At 41.8% G+C, this 22,098-nt stretch overlaps 1 protein-coding gene across 1 annotated transcript in view; it reads left to right on the top strand.

The window, feature by feature from the left end:
* The window catches only part of DNER (delta/notch like EGF repeat containing), a 256,070-nt gene that overhangs the window by 184,224 nt on the left and 49,748 nt on the right, over positions 1-22,098 (top strand). The window contains exons 7-8 of the mRNA XM_080670649.1: positions 5,484-5,597; positions 16,054-16,278. Coding sequence (XP_080526775.1) covers positions 5,484-5,597; positions 16,054-16,278 — 339 coding nt within the window. The remainder of the gene's footprint in view (positions 1-5,483; positions 5,598-16,053; positions 16,279-22,098) is intronic.

Raw genomic sequence — 22,098 nt, 5'->3', positions numbered from 1 at the left:
TTATATCATGAAACCGCTTCTCCAAGGTCATGGTCGGTGTCCTCACTAATTCCTCATCCTGCCCATGATTGTCATCTTTTTGGAAGCGTTTCTCACCTGGCTTACATACACTGCCCTGTGTCCTGTCTCCTGAAATCTCTGCAGCCCCTCCCCTCCTTCCTTTCCCCTCTATTGTCAGAGCTCAGTCCTTACCATTCCTCTCCAACTGCTCTCCTTAGCAGCAGTCACTCATTCTGAGCTGTCACCTCTAAGTGGATGTCTTCCAGACCCTCCCTCCAGCCTTGAGTCACCTCTGCTCCAGCACTCCTATTGGACAGGGTGTCTGCTACCACCTCACCCCTCGTTAGACCCATCTCCTGACCACTGTGTTTCCCCCTCTACCTCCCACACACGCTGCCAGCCTGACTTTTCTGATGGGCTCCAGTTTCTGTCAGTTGCATCACCACCCTCGTCACCCAGGTTGGAAGCTCAGTCTTCACAGATGGATGCCCTCAGCTCATCTGTCTTTGGATAGCCACCAAGTTTGCTTTATTTATGATGATCCCCATTTGCTCCTGCACTTTGCTTTCTCTTCCTTGGCCAATGCCCTGATTCAAGTCATTGTCATCCGCTGCTGGAATGATTGTGAAAAGCCTGCCCACCCTCTCTGCCATCCATGCTGCCTTGCTCGCCTGGAGCCCAGAACTGGGAGAGCCCAGTGCCAAGCCTGCACTCACTGCCCATTTTCTGCATGACTTCGGGGAAATTACTCACGATCACTGGGTAAATTTCAATAGGTGACAGAATTCCAAGCATCACAATCTGGTGTCTGTTGTGAAGATTAAATAAACTGATGGGTATGGAGTGCCCACAGAGGTACCTGGCTCACAGCGTGTGCTCAGCAGGTGTCAGCTGCTGTCATTGTCACTGTCAGGCCATAGCTGGCTGCCTGCACTGAGCTCCATGCTACTTCCTCCATCCGGAGATCTGGCCTCAGTACTGTGGTCTCCCTGTATGGTGAGCCACACTGGACCACGTGGGATCTCAGCACTTACTTCTCTCCTCTGCCAGACCTGGAGATCCAGGCCTACCAGGCCACTCCCTGCCTCCTCTCCCTGCCTCAGGGCTGGCCTTGCTGGCTCTCACTGTTTTTCAAATAAGCCTGATGAGAGGGAAAGAAAAGACACAGGGAGGAGTAAAGAGTGTGGGGTTTGGAGTCTGCAGTCTTGGTTTCAGTCCAGGTGGAGTCACTCACCAGCTGCACTTTGCTCCTCTGAGCCACTGTTTTACTTATCTGTGAAATAGAATGATGGTATTGACCTTGTAAGAGTTCAAGAGAACTCACACATATACATACCTGCACACACAAACATGCACATACACATCCACACACAAACATGCAATACAACACACACATACACACATGAACACACAGAAATGCACATCTATACACATACACATACATGCCCAACTGGCATTGAATAGGTGATCTGTAAAGGGTACCTATTTGTAGCCTCTTGAAGGAGGAGAAAGATTAGAATTTTCTTCTCTTCCTTCGCTCCCTGAGGCTCTGCCCACCATCCCACATCCCGTGTTTTGATGGCCCCTCGGGAGTTCCCTCATTTGGTCTACACCAGAGCTCCTGTTGCCAGGGAGAAGGGAGGGGAGACTGAAGCTCCCCCCTAAAATTGAAGTCAATGAGAACAGGGGATGACCAATCTGCAATGCACCTTCTCATGTCCGCATGCTGTTTAGAAACCTTCACAGACGCTGCCATGTGTGGTAACCCCAGCGCCTCAGCACGTGTCCTTGAGGCCTGTCAGGGCCTGTGCCCAGCCCAGCCTTTCCCTCTGTCCCCCAACACTTCGGTTGGCCCAGCCTTGTCCCTGAATGTGCCTGACTCGGTGCCATTCCCTGCTTTGCTCACACCATGTGTTCGTTTTGTGTGAACGTGGTTCTTTCCTCACCAGAGGGCAAGCCCTCTGCAGGAAGGAACTGTTTGCAGACTTCCTTTACATCCCCTGAATTTTCACTCACAAACCTTCTTTCTGAAAGAATGACTGACTGCCTCCTCTCCAGTTTGGTTTATAATACAGACTTAGAATTCAACTGATGAATATTTTTAAGTCAATCCCTTAACTTGTTTGTCCCACGGTGTATTTCTTAATTAACTTCAGGTTTCCTTCCTCTTTGATTTAAGTTTCTCAGTGAGTCATCAGGACCTACTCAATGAAAAGAACTTTCTTGAAATCTCTTCCCCTTTGTAATCACCAGATTAAAAGATTCAGGTGTCATAAGCTGTCTGGCCTATATCAATATCACAGTTTCTTACTTAGGTTTAAGGAAAGTAGAATGAAAGAGATTACCTAAAAAAATTTGCATGGTGCTTAGGCAGTCGTTAATGACTATGTAATGGGTACCTGTGGTGTCCCTGGCTCTGAGCTGGAAGCTGGGGACAAAAATCACTAACACCTGCTCTTAAAGAATAGGGAAGCATATCCGCAAACAATGCAATGACAGGCACAGCAACTGAGCCTTAGAGGTTCCTACTCATCAAAGAAAAAGCATGTGTGGACAGCGCAGTCCCTAACGGCTTTGTGACATGATATATTTTATTTGACCTTCCCTCTCTGATCCTTTTCCTTTGTTATCTGCATTATATGTGTAATTCTTAAATGACTAATATTCATATTTGGTATTAAAAACTGTTTTCTGCTAGTTTTCCAGGTCAGAAACTTTAGCATGCACATATACTCAAACTTGAGCATGTACTTTGTGTCATAATCACCCAGAGGGTGTCTTAAACTCAAATTGTTGGGCCCCACCCCCAGAGTCTCCGATTTTCCAGGTCTGGGTGCTGCTGGTGACTCTGCATTGGTAGCCAGTTCCCAGGGAGGCTGCTGCTGCTGGGCGGGGACCACACTTCGAGAACCGCTGCTCTACGCTGCCTGTTCAAAGTGGAGATCAAACAATATTGGCACATTGCGTGGCAGTGTTAAAATCCATAAATTATTCATTCATTCAAAAATACTGAGCCAGGCGTGGTGCAAGCTACTGTGGTCTCACGGCTGCCCTTGATAGGAGCGGCTCCTGCTCCTTGGAGTTGCTCTCATCCAGTCGTTACAACCACCCTGGAGGGAGCAGGTATTATTACCCCTGTCTCACCCCGCGGAAATGAAGGGCACAGTCCATGGTATTGCCCTGCTCACTCAGCTGATTGGTGCGTCATCATCGCGGACCTTTCATTCCCCCAACCACCGTGCTTCCCACTGTGCCTTTTGCCTGTGTACTTGTTGGATGTGTTACTTTTTTTCTAAACTTGAGATTAATTTTCCTAATTGTGCTGTCAGCTTTCTCTCATGCTTTCCTATCCTGTAGTCCCATTTTATAATTAATTTCCTCTCACAGGTGGGCCTCCGAGCTCTTCTGTTCTTTGCCTTTGGTTTTTGAATCATGCTTCCATTTATTCAGATGCCTTTGTTTTTTTCCCCTGCCAGCAGATCTTACTCATTTTTTTTCTGTTAAATAATTCCTGCCTTCCGACTTTGATATTGGATGCCTCTGAGATTGACCGTGTTGATGGCACGCGGATCCCTGCTATTTATTTCTTACTTCAGTTGCTAATATTAGGCATCCGTCTCAGCAGCAGCGGCTGAGCCCCAGCCCTGGCGGCTCAGATCCCCCCAGGGCAAGGGCTGGGGCTGGTGGGCTCTCCGGGGGGCTTCAGGCTCTCAGGACAAACCCAGCATCGCAGCCTCACCACCCAGGCCAGGCTGTTAAAAGATAGGAATGTTAAAAAGAGCTCTCACCACAATTCTCACCCTGGAAGCTTCTGAAGAAAACATTACATTCTGCCTCCAGAGTGAAGGCAACAGCAGAGGCCTATTTTTATTTCAGTAGCAGAATCGTGAAGAAAACATAATACACAAAAAAGTTGTGCAGGAAAGGAGACGGTTTAGGAAAACCACTGATCGATTGCCTTGTTTTTTAATAATAGGACCCCCTTGGCCAACTGAGGATGCCCCTGCAATTTGCCAATAAACTCCAGGTTTTCCTTCAGTGGAAGAGTACAGGCAATGTAGATATTGACTTGGGGGTGCTGGTGGGAGTGGGGTGGGTTTTTGTTATGTCGAAAACAGTCAAAAGACATCACCAGGATGTAGTTTTCTTCGAAGCCTTTCTGACATTCACAGGGAACTTAGCTCTTTTCCTTCTCCATACACTGATAAATTTAAAATTATATTTTTATACTTAAATACACACTAGTATAGAATTAAATACTCTAAGTCTACATCAGACCAGATGTAATCTGGTAGTGAGCTCACTGAATAAGTTTATAGCTCAATGCATTTGCTTGATGGTGTCTGGTCTTCTTCCATCTGCCAGGCTATATGTACTAGCATACAAACTTGATTTTATCTAATGTCATTTCTCAGGGTCAGTTGCTAAAAGCACCAAGCCTCAGTTTAGAGCTTCTCCATTCATCCCATATGTCCTTGAAAGACATTCTTTTTTTTTTTTAATTTTTTTTATTGATTTCAGAGAGGAAGGAAGAGGGATAGAGAGATAGAAACATCAATGCTGAGAGAGAATCATTGATCAGCTGCCTCCCGCACGCCCCCTACTGGGGATTGAGCCCTCAATCTGGCATATGCCCCTGGCCAGAATCGAACCCCGGGGAACCTTCCGTCCGCAGGCGACACTCCATCCACTGAGCCAAACCGGCCAGGGCCTCGAAAGACATTCTTACTGTATATCCCGAGGCACAACTTTTCTTATATCCTTTTTGTTTGCTAGAATGTTCTTCAAAGAAACTATAGACCTTTGTGATTAATTCCCTATAAGAAAACATCAGTGCTTCCAATGGTCATCTGTTTTTGACCTAATTATTTCACTTATTCATTGAATATCACAATTATAAATTCCTCAGTAACTAAAGTTTTATATTCAAATAATTTATTGTAAAATGATCTTTAACTTTCTAGAGGTTGTAAATATTCCTAAGGATTCTGAAAAATGTTCTGAAGGAGCTATTTCCCTGCTTTGTAAAGGACCAGGTTCTGTTTAATGGAAGGTGAGAGGCACTGGGACAAAATGAGTGTTTTTGTTCAGAAAGATCAAGGTCTCATTGACCTAAAGCAGCATGCTTCACTCCCGCATTAGGGACATTTTGGGCTGGATATTCCTGTTGCTGACGACTGTCCTGTGAATTGTAGGATGTTTAGCAGCATCCCTGGCTTCTGCCCACTAGATGTCAATAGCACCCCCCTTGCTGTGACAATAAATGTCTCTAGACATTGCCAGATGTTTTGCGGGGAAAGAATCACCAGTGGAGAACCACTCACCTGAGCAATTAAACCTGGACAGGCCTGCTGGTGGGAGATGTGCGCTCAGGGCTGCTGCCTTCGTTGGGTGGGCACCAGTTGACTCCATCAGTTCATGGGATGGTTCACGGTGGCTTCGGCATAACATATTTTATAAAATACCTTTCTTATTCTGTTCAGGGTATACCGGAGAGCTTTGCCAATCCAAGATTGATTATTGTATCCTAGACCCATGCAGAAATGGAGCAACATGCATTTCTAATCTCAGTGGATTCACCTGCCAGTGTCCAGACGGTAAATATTATTGCCCTAGGAGTACCTTTGTTTTCCATTTTAAATCATGAACTTACTTAATGAGCTTTGTACTGTAAATTTTTGAAAAACACTCTACAAGGGAACTTCCTATTTTGTTCCATTTATTTAAAAATTATATATATATTTTAGTTCTATGCTAGAATGGCTTGAAAATGATGTTTGACTAATAGACATAATCTAGGAATTCCTGTGATTTTTATTTATACATTGAAAATGAATAACTATAATAAAATGGAATTTCTTCCTAATGGTGAATTTCACTTAAGATTCATATTTTGTTAAATTATTGGTTTTTGATACCAGTTCACATAAAAAATATTCAGAGTAAAGTTCACCTGCTTTTGATTTTATATCAACTTTATAACATCTCAGAAATTTTGAGTCACCTAGAAAGCCACATCTTTAGAGCTATTGTTTTAAAAATCTGGTTTTATTGATTTTAGAGAGGAAGGGAGAGGGAGAGAGAGAGAAAAACATCCATGTGAGAGAGAAACATCGATTAATTGCCTCCCATATGCACTCCAGCTGGGGATCAAACCCGCAACCTGGGTATGTGCCCCAACCAGGAATCAAACCGGCAACCTTTTGGTGTACTAGACAATGTTCCATCAAACTGAGCCATACTAGCCAAGGCTTTAGAGCTAGTTTTTAAAAAAATTGTTTTGTAAGAGTTTATTTTAACCAAACTGATGACAGCTACGGAGCAGTAAGATCTCAAATGCCGCTTCAGTGCTACTTTTATTGGTAAAAATAGTTTTACATTGTGAAGTTTCACGTGAAGAAGCAGGCGGGTAATCACAGCTATCAAGCTGGTGTTCAAGGAATGATTTTGTACTTAGAGGAAGTTTTGTTTCTGTTTCTGCTTGGAGGAATGTTATGGAAGGAATTACTTTAAATCTTGGATGTTGCAAGAATAGCATGTATTAGAGTTTTTACTTCTTAAAACCAGCATGTAAACTCCTGATCCACTGAAGTGACATTGACAACCACACGGAGTTGCATGCCATGCTCTGTGGAGGGTGCATGTAGCATGTGAGTGTGGAAGGAAACATATCTGTGCACAAAATGACCCTAAGCTGCCCCTGACTGTGAGGTAGCAGGAAGGCAGTGGTACTGGGTGGGTGTTGATAAAAGGCCACTGCCCAGTAACCCGAGGGCTCAGGGCTGCCGGTAGCCACACCTGCGATTGGCAGTATCTCCTATCGGCAGTGTCTCATATTCATTAATGCTGTGAAGACCTGAGCATCAGCTAAAGATGAATCCTGTCTCCTGGCTCCTGCTCACCTGAGTGGGTGCAGGAGCCGGGTGGTTGCAGCTGGACTTGGTGTGTTCCTTTGTAGCTGGATGTGCTTGTGATGACTGTGGTCACCGCGACGATGGAGTTAAATGTGTGGGATGAGCCCCTCTCCTCACCCTCCACGGGAGTCTCTGAAACAAATGGGAAAACTTAGAAACACTGGAAGGGCTGGTGGCCGTGCAGCAGCACCCATCATCACTTGCCTGTAGATCACTTCTGAGTTCTTCACAGTGTGCCTCACCCTGCGCTCCACAGTGGCCATCCAACTCTGGTTGCAGGCTGTGCCATAGCCGAGGGTGGGCTTCAGGGTCACCGGCTAACTGACTGCTGGAAAATCATTAACCCCCTCTCCCACCCAGTTTTTCTTTTATTAGTAGACTAGAGGCCCAGTGCACAAAATTTGTGCACGGGTAGGGACCCTAGCTGCTGCCGGCTGCCAGCCAGGGCCTCCCTTCCCTGGCTGCCGGCTGCTGGCCAGGGCCTTCCTTCATTCCATGCTGCCCCCTGGTGGTCAGTGCATGTCATAGCGAGTGATCAAACTCCCGAGGGGACACTTTGCACATTAGGCTTTTAGATGTGGGAGGTGATGATACTGCTTCCTTTACAGGGTCATTCTGGGATCACAAGGGATTTTTGTGCAAGAACTTCAAAACCCCAGAATGCTTTGTTATTATTGCTTTGCTTGCTACCAGAAAGTAGCTCAATAAATATTAGTGGCTTTATCATGGTTTTTCTAATAATTATCACTGCCAAACTATTGATGTATTTTAATGGGAATTTGAAAGTTTCATCCTGGAACAGTATAGATTGGAGGGAAACAAGAGTGGGAGTAAGGAGAAAAGTTTGGGGGCTGCTGTAGAAGTGCAGGAAAGAGATGTTGAAGGATAGGATTTGAGAAGGAGAGAAGCTCATATATTTTAGACAACTAAGTGTATTTTAATTCTGCAGATATCTAATTGTTTATACTTATCATTACTGCCTATTGTATTTACATACATGAATATGTTTAAATCTGTATATAAGTAAAATCTGAATATTACTTCTAGCCATCATACTTGCTTCAGCATCCCAATTTTTATCCTCCCTCCCGGACCTGGTGATTTGAAGAAGTAGAATATCACATAAATTAATGAGGAATAAAAATAAATCAATAGAGATGAAAACATTGTCAGTTCTGCATCTGTGACCATTCTCATCACACAGGGCACCTCTCATATAATCTAATCACCCTCCTGAAATCTATCTGCCATAGAATTTGGTAATAAAAGACCAAAGTGAGAATATGAAGCTTCTTGTGACATTTCTCCAATGTGTTTTAAAGCAGCGGTCGCCAACTGGTGGTCCGCGGACCACTGGTGGTCCATGAGGTCCGAAAGGTTGGCGACCGCTGTTTTAAAGTGTGAATGTAAAGACGTTTTCTAGTGCCAACCTCCTGAGAGGATTATAGACACATATCATTTATAGTAACTGCTCTTGTACGGCAGCCATGAAGACATGTATTGCATGCAGTTAGGGACTCCTTTCTTTCAAGACCTGTAACTGTTAGAATGCCACTTTGGATTTACTGTCAGACATTGCAGATCTTATAACTTGGAAATTCCATTGCCAAAGTGAGAGCTGGTGTCTTTCTCTGGCCTGGTGTCTTTCTCTAGACCTGATTCTGGTTCTGATGCAGCAGGAGAGTGGAGTGGTTACAAATGTGTCTTTAGGGTCACACTATGGATTTGATATTTGGATATACCTTTACAGCTCTTTGCTTCTCTGAGGCTCCTTTTCCTCATTTAGAAAATGTGGGTGATACTGGTACACCCTTTGTAAGTAGGTGTGAAGAACAGGACTTAGTCCTGTGCTTGGCAAATAGTAAGTGCTGAATAAATATTAGTGATGATGATGATGATGACGTTGATGATGATGTTGATGATGATGATGATTATGGAGAATTATATCACCTTGGGTGAGTCATATAATTTTTATCTCTTCCAGACATTGTTTCCTTATAAAATGATGAGGTTTGACTGTTACCTTTAAGGAACCCCATTCCTAAAAGTCTTCAATTTAGATATATCTGCTTGAGATCCCCTTGCTGAGATAATAAATCCATTTTGTTTATTCGAGTAATGTTTATAGAGAAAAGTTTTAAAACCTCTAAGCGACTCTAAGGAAGGTCTGGGTCTGAAACTTAATGTTGAGCCAAAGGCCCTGAAGGTTGAATCCCATTGCTACATGCTCCAAAGTTTTATCCAAACTGTTTTTTGTTTTTCTACATTTTATAGCCTTGAGTAATTTAGCTACGTAAATCCTTTTGTTCAACTCATGTCAGTGGCGATGCTTCCTGTCTTAAAGAGATTTATAGGCAATAGTCACACGTGTCATAAAAATTATCTCTGAGATTAATGTGTATTGCTCAGGAAGTGGGCATGCTATCCAATAAGGATTTATGAGTTATCCAGTTCTAGGATTTGTTTGTTTTCCCCCAGAATCCTGATATGTATGAGTTTGGTGAAAGCCCTCTCTTAGGACCATATAAAACGGCATGTATTTACGTAAGAAACATGCAACATGTCCTCATAAAATTACCATGCCTGAATGAAATACTGTTTTTATTCTTTTAAAAATTGGCTTTATCCCTAAATCACCACTTCATTTAGGAATTTTAGCAGCTGAGATCCTTGGAGTTCCCTGTGCTATGTGGTTTCACCTTTTGGAAACAAAATAGGATATGAAGACTTATTAAGTGTGTGCAAAATTTTATTTCTATGTTTGGTAATGCTGATTAATTTGTGATTTACAACTGAGTCCTTATTTCTTTTTTGTTTCTTCCCCCTTTTCTTTTCCCATAGCACAGTTTCTCTGAGATTGTTTAAATAAAAAACACTGGAAGGAATTTTGTTTGCCTGCTTCTCCCACTAGCAGCAGGGGTCAGCAGCGCTCACTTTTAGTGAATGCCTGGGTCCTACCCCTCACCTCGAGCTCTTCCCTTTGGGAACCATTCTGGTGCCCAGTTTAGGGCTGGCACATGATAGTCGGAAGTTAGAGAGGCAATCACTTTAGATTCATGTTGATCTACTCAGTTACAAAGATTCATAATCCACATAGAATATTCTAAGTAGAAAGAAAGATGGGTTAAAAATGCAAGGAGATGTGGAGAGTTCATGATTTGGGGGAGAGTCAATATTTCAGTAAGGCCAAGAGGAGTGTGGAAAGTGAACATAAATGAGATGACTTCTCAGAGGCCCCATTATGAACAGTCTTATAATCCATACTGAGTCTGCATTTCATTCTGAGGCTACTGGATATCATCTATTTGTGTTGTTCTGCTATCCCTAATTGCAAGCAGTGTGGAGAGTGAATTAAAGGAGGTTGAGACTGGAAGTAGGGAGTCAGGTGTTTACTAGTGTAATTGAGGTGAGAAGTAGGGAGTCAGGTGTTTACTAGTGTAATTGAGGAGTCAGGTGTTTACTAGTGTAATTGAGGTGAGAAATCTGTTCCACAGTCTTTACCCATATTGCTACATGGGTAGCAATATGGGTAAAGACTGTGGAACAGATTGGTCAATGATTTTACAAGTTATTTCCTCAATAACATGCAAGGTCTTGAAGCAGTGCCTGGCCTCAATGACTATAGGTTATATATAAATATGTTAGATAAATGAATCCCCAAAGGAAATAGCAGAACTTTTTCACTAAACCTCTAAATTTCCACTGTTAATAACCAATTATTTTTGTTCATATAATTCATCTACTTTAAGTTTCATCTCTTCTGACTTGTATATATTTAGTCAAAACTGGGGAGAAGTTAACTTAATATTCCTCTATTTCCTAGTTATTTTTCATTTTCCTGTCTTAGATCTAAATTCATCCTTTTGTTCTGCTAAGAAGTCCTTAAAATGGTTTTTACTCTCTCACATGGATTTTCTTAAAAATTAAAAGTCACGTTTTAAATGTGATTGTCTTGGGTCTTTTACATCTGATGGTTTTGTAATTGCTTTTCCTGGATATTCCCCCTTCTCCTCTTTATCATGCATAGCTGTCTGCTTTCTTAGAACTAGAACAAATGTGGTCCCAATTACGTTTTCCATAAACATCAGCCAAAACCTCTTCTCTGATCCCAATATCATTTCTCATCCTTGTCTGCCCAACCAAATCCAGGGCTTTCTTTGAGGCCCAGTGCAAACCCTAGCTCTCTGTGAGGTTTTCCTGGCCTGCACACCCCTAACAATCCTTCCTTCTTTTCAATCACTGCTGCACTCAGAGCCTTTGCCACACACACTGATCCCATGCTGACAGCCGGGCCTGTCCCTCCAACTTCACTTCATGCTGGAATCATTTTGTGCTTGCAGAAAGAAAAAAATGGCCTCACATTGTTCCGCATCATCACAGATATGTCCTTCTGGTCTTCACTGTTAAAGACTAAATTCTTTGAGAGTCAAGATTCTACAGACCTTCTTTTTGTTTCCCTTTGCAACTCATCAAGGCACCAAATTTTCTACCACTGTCTTGATTCACTGATGGTTTATATCAGTGGTCGGCAAACTGTGGCTCGCGAGCCACATGCGGCTCTTTGGCCCCTTGAGTGTGGCTCTTCCACAAAATACCACGGCCTGGGCGAGTCTATTTTGAAGAAGTGGCATTAGAAGAAGTTTAAGTTTAAAAAATTTGGCTCTCAAAAGAAATTTCAATCGTTGTACTGTTGATAGTTGGCTCTGTTGACTAATGAGTTTGCCGACCACTGGTTTATATTATCTGTAATCAGAGCAGATAGTGACTAATATTCACCCTTTTCATATTCCTTTATTGTAACTCCCCAAACCTAACCCATACTTCTCAATCTACTTTCTTTATTGTGGAATAAATCTATTAGAAAATGTCCTCTGTCACTCGTTCATTTTTTCATCTGCTCAATTATTCCACAAATTTTTACTGTGTGGCCACTCTGCTGAGTGCTGAGCTTCTAGGGTGAGAGGAACCCACGTGACTCCTCCTCTAGGAGGCCTCGGATCTTGCTGGGGATGAGAAATGGTTATTTTCTGGTAAACCAATATACAACTACATCTCACAAAGTCAGGAAAGTGCTGTGAAGGTGGCAAGCAGAGTGCTGTGATACAGAACAAGCAAGAGATATATACCTGGAATGGGGCGATCAGGGGAAGCCTGTCTGTCTAGCACTGAAGCTGAGAATTAAAAGGAGCCCTCTGTGTGAGCAGGTTGGAGCAGGAACTTCTAGGCACTGGAATGTTTCAAGGCTCCAGGTGGGAGATGGCTTGTCATTTCTGGGAACTGAATGGAAGGCAGCGTGGCCAGCTCCTGGAAAGAGAGGGCTCAGAGTGGTCAGCTGAGTCAAGGCCTGTAGGACTTGTTGCCCATGGAAGGGAGAAGTGATGATGGTATTTGCATTCTAAGAAAATCATTTTCATTGCTATTTGGGAAATTGGTTATAGGGGTAAAATAGAACAGGGATGCTCACCAGAGGAAACTTACAATAGACGAGGGGAAAGATAATTGACTAGATTGACTAGAACAGTGGCAGTGAGATGATACAAAACATCCGGATTCACAAACTGTTTTGGAAATAGACCCTGTTACTATCCACTGACTGGTTAGCTATGGGGGTTAAAGGACAAGAAGCAATCAGATATAGTTTCTAAATGTCTGACTGGAACCATTTACCAAGACAGTGAAATCACGAGTTCGGTTTTAAGTGCCCATACATATCATTTTTCCTATATAAATGATCTTTACAGGGTCAGCAAAAATGCCAGTATTACTTTATTCCATATTCCCCCTTACCAATCTTGCAGAAACTCTGGCATCTAGATAGCTTTCTCCATAGAGTAACTCCATTGTTTTGTAATTTAAAGTCTTCCAGGAGTGCTTTCTTTGGGACTTAAATATGTGATTTCCATAATGTATATATCTCAGGGGTGTTGGTTTCTTTTTTATTTACAGAATAAATGGTCAGCTGGCATATATAAATACTGGTTCAAATACAAAACTTGAAGTAACAGTCAACTAAGTAAATTATAGTTGTTGTTCTTTTTGCATTTTCCCTGCATTCCTTAGAGATTTCCTTTGTAGTTCTGTTTTGTTTATTCTCCATTTTAATCCTTTAATATTTCATCCTTTTCTAAACTCCCTCTTATTACAGTGAATTGTTTTTAAAGCTCTCCACTGTTGGTATTTCTCCTATGTGTTTGAGTTTCTCTCTGGAGCTCTGGAATTTTCATTTTAATATTTCCTGATGTCCATCATATGAGGTTTGTATGACTTGAAATAAACTATTCCAAACAAGAAATACCACTATCTTCGTTATTCTCAGTGCACTTTTTGGTTAACATATTAAATAGTTTTTTATTTTCTACCTTCAATTGAGATTATTAATTCAAATATGTTAGCTTCTAGTTAGGACTACATATTATTTCTCCAGTATGGCTAATTTATCAATCTTTTAGTCATTTTAGAAACACTGCTATTGTTATTTTTTTACTTATGTTACAATACTAGAGGCCTGGTGCACAAATTCGCACACTTGGAGGGGGTTCCCTCAGCCCAGTTTGCACCCTCTCACAGAACAGGAGCCCCACGATGGATCGCCCTGCAGAGGGAGGCCCCGCCCACCCACTGTAGCACTGTTGGCCCGGTAGCCTAGGCCTCCTTCTTTGGGGTGATTGATCGAGGGCCCCACCCCCTCGATCGCACTGCTGGCTGGTGGCCTGGGCCTCCCTCTGCAGGGTGATCATGGGGCTATGGCGGCCCCCGACCAATCACATCGCATCCGCCTTGGCTGGCCTGGCGCCAGTGCGTGTCTAGCGTGGTCGTCCAGACAGTTGTTCTATTTGGCTGTTCAGTTGATTTGCATTTTACGCTTTTATTATTATAGATTCCACAAAGCAGTATTCCATTTGTTCTCCTATATTGGGCTCTTTGTGTTTTGGAGTTTGAATGTGTTTATGAATGTGGTTGAACCCATTTGGAGCCCCCAGAGGATGTCAGCTGTTTCTATTCTTATTACCATTTTTATTCAGTCATTCAGCATTGGACTAGGGGAGCTGTTCTAAGAATTTTGATGTATGTCTTTTTAGAATCCACAACAACTTTATGAAGAAAGTAATTTCAGCCTTGTTTCTGGGGCAGGGCAGTAGTAGATTAGAAGGGTCAGGACTTGCCTTGGTTGCTCAATTTGTCCTATGGTAATAACAGTGTGTTTAAGTGTCTCCTTTGCAGTCAGAATGAAATGGAAAACATTTCATGAAGGATAGAACTGTATTCCACTCTAGGCTGCAAGGAGACTCTTGGGAGAATTCAAGTGTTATTAAAACTGATTGTGTGATACATTCTTAGGATTATTTCTAAAATTAAAAACTACCCAAAATGTTATAAAACGTTGGATAGCATTAGATAATTTTTGAATTTTCTATTTTGGACAGAAGAGTACCATGTTGATTATGCCAATTTTTGGATGATGCTTCAGATGATTATGTCTGGGAACAACTTTTGTTTTGTATATTCCCCATGTCCTTAACAATAGCAACAGAAACCACCAGCATTTCTAGTTCTGCGTGCAGATGGGTAAATGTAAATTTAAAGGCGATAAAAACCATGAAATAGAATATTGCAATAAAAACTGTATATGAGTAAAATTCTTTAACTCTTGTTTCTAAAATTTGAATAATCTTCATTTAATTTTCAAACTTCTCTTAAAATATTAAAAGAAAAATAGATTTTACCTAAAGGATTGTTAAACACCTACATGGACATACAAGCCTACAGACCCACACACATAAATATGTAACATTTTAAAAATGAGAAATACTGAAACACACACACACAAATAAAATAAAAACCACCTATACAATTAAACACATTTAAAATGAATACAATTTAGAACATTTATTGAAGTATAATTTACATATCATAGATTTCATTCATTTTAAGAGTACAGTTCAATGCATTTTAATAAATATATGGAGTTGTGCAACCATCACCACAACCTAACATTAAAACATTTATATCAGACTCATCATGGCTATTTGAAGTCAACCCTTCTTCCCACCCCAGCCCCAAGCAACCACTGATTTACTTTCTATATCTTTAGATTTGCTTTTTCTGGGCATTTCTTATAAATGAAGTTATGCATTATATGTTGTGTAGCTGGCTTCTTTCACCAATCATAATTTTTTGAAGTTAATTTATGTTGTGTCATAACTTAGTTCCTTTCCATTGCTGAATAATTTCCTAGTGTATGGATATACCACAGTGTATTTAGTGCAATAACCAACTTAAAAAATATATACATATATTCAAGAACTGACAAAAGTGGTTGCTTCTAGAGAAGGGAATGGGGGACAAAGGAGTAAAGATGGGAGAAAGGTTTTTTATTGTGTGTTATTTTACATGGGTTTAATTTTTAAAATTCAGGATTATATCTTTACCTCTTAAAGCAAAGTGAGGAATATTTTTCCCCAGCAATGTGTATAAAATAAGAGGTGAAAGCCCTGCACTGACCCCAGTCCCACTTTCCTGAAGGTATCCACTGTTGATATATTTTTGACATCTCTCTAGTCAGGGATGGGGAACGTCTGGCCCGCGGGCCACATAAGGCCTGCAAAATCATTTGGTCTGGCCCTCCCAAGGCAACCACAGGCAGGACTTGAAATTTAATAAATCTAGAAGCTTGTTTTCATAGCAACATACATGTTTTTAAAATTTTCTTTATTGTTTAAGGTGTTACATATGTGTCCTCAACATACATTTATAGTAAGTAAATTATATTAATTGAATGATGTTATAAATATCCAAATGGTCATTGATGGGAAAAAGGATCCCCATCCCTGCATGTAGACACACACATATGTATGCGTATATAAATGTGTTCATGTCCCTGCATGTCTATACATCTGAGCAGTCATATTTTATATTGCAAGAAAACTGGAAGCACAGGACTTAATATTTTAACCCCCAATTACCCACACTGAAAAAACCTGCCATACCTGCCTTTGTTTATACCCGCAGACTATTAATGGATTAATTGGCTAATCAATTCACAACGAGGAAAAGAATGTTGTACTGAGTTTACAAGTTGTTATATGTAAATACAGTTTAAAAATGTTTAACCATCCTCTGGGTCTGCGTGTCCTGGCAGGGTACTTCGGCTCCGCCTGCGAAGAGAAGGTGGACCCGTGTGCCTCATCGCCGTGCCAGAACAACGGGACCTGCTACGCCGACGGGGTGCGCTTTGGCTGCAGCTGCAGCGCTGGCTTCACCGGCCCCGCCTGTGCCCAGCTGGTGGACTTCTGCGCGCTCAGCCCCTGCGCTCACGGCACCTGCCGCAGCGTGGGCACCAGCTACAAGTGCCTCTGTGACCCAGGTGGGTACCGGCCGTCACTGCAGGTCCTTCACGCCCCAATCTCAGACTTTCGACTCTCTCTTGCATCTGAGCAAATGCTGGTCTGCTGAATATGTTGACTTGTCAATGTAATTGACCTCCACTCATTTATGATACACTTCTTTTCGTAGACTTACTCTTGGCAGGGTTTAAAAAAATACCCTTTCCCCTTTTTATGAGCAGTTCACGATTGTAGAAAAATACAAAAATACAAGTAAGCAAAATAGAGAAAATTAAAAACAGGCTTAATATTATAGCAGCTTAATTATCTTTTTAAACACTTTATTAAAGGTCGTTCTACAGCTTTGGCTGTATTGCATATCTCTTAATACTGGGTTCTTAGGTTAATGGGATATGTTTTTCTGTTTTAATGCACATAAAAAGCCGAATGCTCTCTGTTCAGAATTTTATCCTCTAGTAAAATTCATACTCCGTGCACAGTATGTTATAGGAACTGCAGCTGCCTGTGTGAATGTTCAAAAGTTCTATCACTTATTTTCCGAATGTCTTCTGCATTTTCCTGCTTTTTTTTGTTGTGTGAGTTTTGATAATCAGAGTCATAGTGGTTACTAGTCAGTCTTTGTCTGCACCGCCTCCTGGTGTGGTCTGAAAACAGTGCCCGCCCACTTTCTTTCCTCCGCTTCCTTTCCGCCAGGGTCTCAATCCTTGCACTAGCTCGCTCTTTAGAATACTCCCAGCATGATTCCCCACAAGCGTCCCTGTCCCACTAACACGGGTGGCCACTTCCCCGGTTTTGCTTGATTCCTGGTTTGCTCATGCAGTATTCTCCCATGGATGCGTGCTCCTCTGCCTCCCGTGTCACCTGCAAACTTCTGCTGGGGCTGAATCAGCTTTCCTTTCTTTGAGTTCCAGCTATCACCCAGTATCACTTGTCTTATCTTTAAAACATCGTATTTCTTATCTTTGTATGTGTCTCTCCCCCCTAACACCCCCCGCCCCGGGGGTAAGAGGAGGTGTGTGTGTGTTTGTAAAAAGATTGATTAATTAACTTATTTATTTAAATATATTTTTATTGATTTCAGAGAGGGAGAGAGAGGGAGAGATAGAAACATCAATGATGAGAGAGAATCATTGATTAGCTGCCTCCTGCACAACCCCCCCATTGGGGATCAAGCCAGCAACCTGGGCATGTGCCCTGACTGGGAATTAAACCATGACCTCCTGGTTCATAGGTCAATGCTCAACCATTGAGCCATGCCAGTCTGCAGGAAGTGTGTTTTATTAGTAACTTTTATATAACAACTAGAGGCCCGGTGCACAACATTCGTGCACTGGAGGGGGGTCCCTCAGCCTTGCCCGCGCCCTTTCGACAAGACCAAAAGGCGATTTCGTTTTCTCCTTCCCTTCTCCTCTGACTTCCTTTATTAACCATGGGAAAATTTTCCTTATATTTTAGTTGGCTTATTTTTAAAGATTTAAATATAGTTATCCTATATAATAAAAGTGTAGTATGCAAATTGTCCCCTTGACCATGAGGTCATCTAGGAGTTTGACCAGGGGATGGGGCTGGCCAGGGGAAGGGAGGGAGGCTCCAGCCAGTAGCTGGCAGCTTCTAGGGACCCTACCAGTGCACGAATTTCATGCACTGGGCTTCTAGTTTAAATATAAAATGTTACTTAATATGCTTCAATATTACTAAGATGTTGTCTAACAATAATACTTAAAGACAGGTTTCAGCTTGGGTGAGGAGGCTGACATGGTCCTAAATGGAAACTATTCTGCTAGGGTTTTTCTCTCCATCCTAGGAGAAGTGGCCGAGGGGGGCAGAGGGACCTCCCTCTGAGATCCCCACTTATTGACTGTCACCATAGGAAATTACCATGACATCTTGGGGCTTCAGTTTTCATTTTCATGAATAACATCTTAGATGCTGGTCAGTTCAATTATGGTTGGGGTCCCAGATTAGATCTGGCACAAGTTGTGACCATGTTCTTCTGTTGTGTGAGAGCATGGAGCACATTTCCTGGCATGGAGTAGTACAAGCTGTTCCCCTTTATTTCTATCCATGGAGATTTCTCCTCAAGCTATGGGGTAGGAGGGGGTATCTCTTGTTTAAGTTCCTTTTTTCTGTCCTGCTGCTCTTTGCTCAGACTTCATTCATGTCCATTCAGAGCATTTAGCTTGGCACTAGCCAGTGTCCAGCCTCTAAGTGGCCTTGAAAAGCTGAATAAGCATGTATTCCATCTCATGATACCTTCATCTATTAGGCAATCTCCCCTAGCATTGAACTTGGGAGACAGAATTTCTTTCTGAGGGGTTGCTTCCTCTAATCATTAGGTGACATTATGTGAAAAAAGATATCGTAATATCTAATAAGAATTTACATTTTAGGAGGTGAAAATGACAATTCTGTGAATGTGAAATTTCTAGTCTTAATCTTTTAGAGCATGTAATTGCTTTCCTACTAGTTTGCATAACAGAAGACCCTTGTGAGAATAGGTGAAATGGGGTGTCTAGCTGAAGCGTGGCCAGCCTGATCACCTTCACAGAGAGCACACAGATCCCATTCCTAGAAAGGCAGTGGGTTGAAACCGTGCCAGTTGATAATGAATTGCCAGCTAACAAAATGCCATTTGAGTGACTGCAATCAGATCTGCCAGGTGCTTTATTTTCAAACCTCATTTTTAGCTTATTAGGCTGGGGATTTCGGATGCGATTTTAATATCAAATAATAAAATGTCAGCCCTGTGTAATCACTGAGATGTTATTTTTCAGTGATGCTGCTAAGTGACAGGCCACATATACTAAAAAAAAATAGCAAATTTAAATCTCTCCAAGGCTGGAAATAGTGAGAACATGGAGCCCTGCAAACATTATGGGAGGCAGTGCTGCCGTGTAGAGAGTTACCCGCCAGCATGAAATCACCTGTGTAGGTGACAGCCATGTGTTTCATGGGTTCTTGGTATAATGGTGGCATTTGGAGATGCCATTTGGATGCTGACCAATACCAGAAGGAATCCCTGTTGAAGAGGGAGATGGTTTGCCTGAGTTCACTGGTCCTTGTCCCTGCCTAATACACTTGAGTTATTATTCTAACCTTATTCATTGAATTAAATTAACCCTGCCACTCTAGAATGTGCCTTAAGTTACTGTTGAAGGAATTTAAAGTATAGGCATTAGAGGATTTTTACATGGAAATATAAGTAGCAGTTTTTATTTTCATGAATAACCTTAGATGTTCAGGAATTGTTACAGACTAGACTTGGGACAAGTTGCCCATTGTGTATCCATGCATATTCTTCTCCACTATAGGTCTTCCAGACTATACAAGAAAGGAAGGTTAGACTTTTTTCCAAATGAAATTTTTAAAAAAGGAAACTGCACGATTTCAAGTACTGTTTTTTTTCTTTTCATATGCTCTACATGTGGGCTGCATTACTGGGATGTGTGGGCTAAAGGCACAGCTGGCACTGCTGCCTTCTGTTTAATGTAGACTTGATGCTATCAGCACTGTGATTAATGTCTGCTGGGAACAGAATCTAAGGTAAGACTTCAATGGTCAGGATTTTAATAGCCGTTCAACAGCTATAAAGAAAAAAATATAACTGCAAAGATAGGAAGACATCTAGCTCACTAATGAATGCCAATTGCATTTAGATTCTTGGATAAATACAGTGAATAACTGTCATCTTTCATTAACCAGAAAACTTTGCCAGGTTTACTAGAATGGAGACAATTCTTGCATTTAACATACTCTAGGAGGGGCCTGATCTGCATATCACATTCTTCTTGAGAGTTGTAGCTCGTATGGAATATATTGTCTCCTTTCCCCACATCCTAATCTTGTTACCAGGTCTTTCCTTTGTTATATTCCAAAATATATCTGCCCACCATCGGGATCCCAAGTAGAAGCCTGTCTACCTAACCACAGCTGTCATAACCTTTCATAATCTGTACTTCCCCTAAGAAAAAGTTTAAATCTCCACATTGTTAAAGTGCAGCCCCTGATATCTGGAAGCTTGTTGGACATTCACAGGTAGGCCTTGGGGTTGTTGGTTATGTGCTCACAGCCTGGCATTGTGTCTCCTGTTGGACATAAGGATGTAAACATTCACATAGAACATTGACATCAGGCATGGTCACTCATAGGCCATAATCAAGTGAGAGAAACAAGACCATTTCATAATTTTGTCTAAGTACAGATAAAAATAAAATACTAAACATCTCCTCTCCCATAAATAAATCAAAGGCCAGCTGCGTCTTCACCAATTATAGCTTCAGCCTTGCTCTGCCTGCCCTCTCTATAGATAAGACTTGAGATACCTAAGTGAAGACTTGAGATACCTAAGTGTAGAAATGCTACATCCTGATGGTGTTCAGAACCTCTTCCATGACCATTCTTCCTCTCCATTATGTTTAGAATCTAGTTATGGGGGGCACTCACAGGGGACCTGTGATATTCACCTTGTTTAGGCTAGTGACCTGAGGGATTAATCCGAGGGGACGAAGGACACTGGTAATGAGTCAAGGGCACTGGCTGGTGCAGCATACGGAATTTTTATGAGATTCCTGACATTAAAAATCTTTTCACAAGGCTGCTCATTTAACCTTGCTTTAAATGGCTAATCCATATGTATGAAAGTGTTAATGAACTCGCCTTTAATTAGAAGGGATTTCTGTTCCCTCTGCTCCTGGCTTCCCCTTAAAATTCAAATAGTTCGAAACACATTCTTGACTGAACTAGTTGTTATAAAGGTATGAGATTTACCTGCTGGCAGCAGGATGTAGCATAGTCTGTGAGCAAATAGTTTCACATCATCTTAGCTGGAATGAAGGTCAGAAATGGCAACTGTTATCCATTGATGTCACTAACCAGAACATTTGTGAGAATAGCTCTGTTTGAAGCACTAGGCAGTGCCTAACTTTGGGAAATTCTCATTAAGCTCATGGCCATGGAGGTCATTTGGGGACTTATTTAAAAATATTTTGTGGCTAAGCCATTGCCTCTTATTTTGTTTTGTGGTTGAAAATTATGATCCCGTGGCTAACATTTTTCACACATCTGGAATTGAGACCTGAAATTTGGCATGCCTTGCCTTCTCCCCAGGTGTGATGGAAAGGGGCCTGGGCTTAGAGTTAAGAAGAGGGCTTAGAGTTAAAAAGAGCTGAACTTAAGTCCCAGCTTTATCACTGAACAGCCATGCAATTGACCTCTGTTAGCCTGTTTTTTCTTTTCTTTTTTTTTTTTAGTGGGGATAAATGTAACAAAGCTCAAGTGAGATGATGCATGTGATCATGCCCTTCAGAATCTCTAAGAGGATGATGCCAATGTCAGATACTCCCCTTTTCCTGGGGAAGACCATTGAGAAATTATTAAATATGTGCTCTGATTCTTCTCTTGTGAGGTTCAAGGTTGAAGTTGGACTAAAGGTGGGATCAATTTTCATGGCCATAGCCGGCATTCTTGAATAATGGGTCCAGGTCCTACTTCTTATGGGATTAAGGGATTGTTCACTGCCTTGGCCCTTGTGATTGATAAATATTTCAGTGCCAGGAGCCAGGCAGAGCTCTTTAACTGGATGGCTCTAAAGTCCCTAGAATTATTGTGAAGTGGGATATAAGGTTGTTGGATTTCTCCACCCATGATTCCAGAGCTAGTTAAGGATAAAGCTGGGTTGGGATCTGGAGCTTCGGTTATCTTAGAGTTAACAGGAAATGGGGTCAAACTGTGACCCTAACTCACCACTCGTGAATAGCTGACTGAAAAATGAAACATTTCACCAGATTTCTAAGTGGTAGTTGTCTGAATAGCCACCTCGAATGAACACATTAAATTGAAAT

This window comes from Plecotus auritus, assembly GCF_963455305.1.
Source record: "Plecotus auritus genome assembly, chromosome: 5".
NCBI lineage: Eukaryota > Metazoa > Chordata > Mammalia > Chiroptera > Vespertilionidae > Plecotus > Plecotus auritus.
Note: the sequence above shows the minus strand (reverse complement) of the source record. Positions and strands in the feature narration are given on the sequence as shown.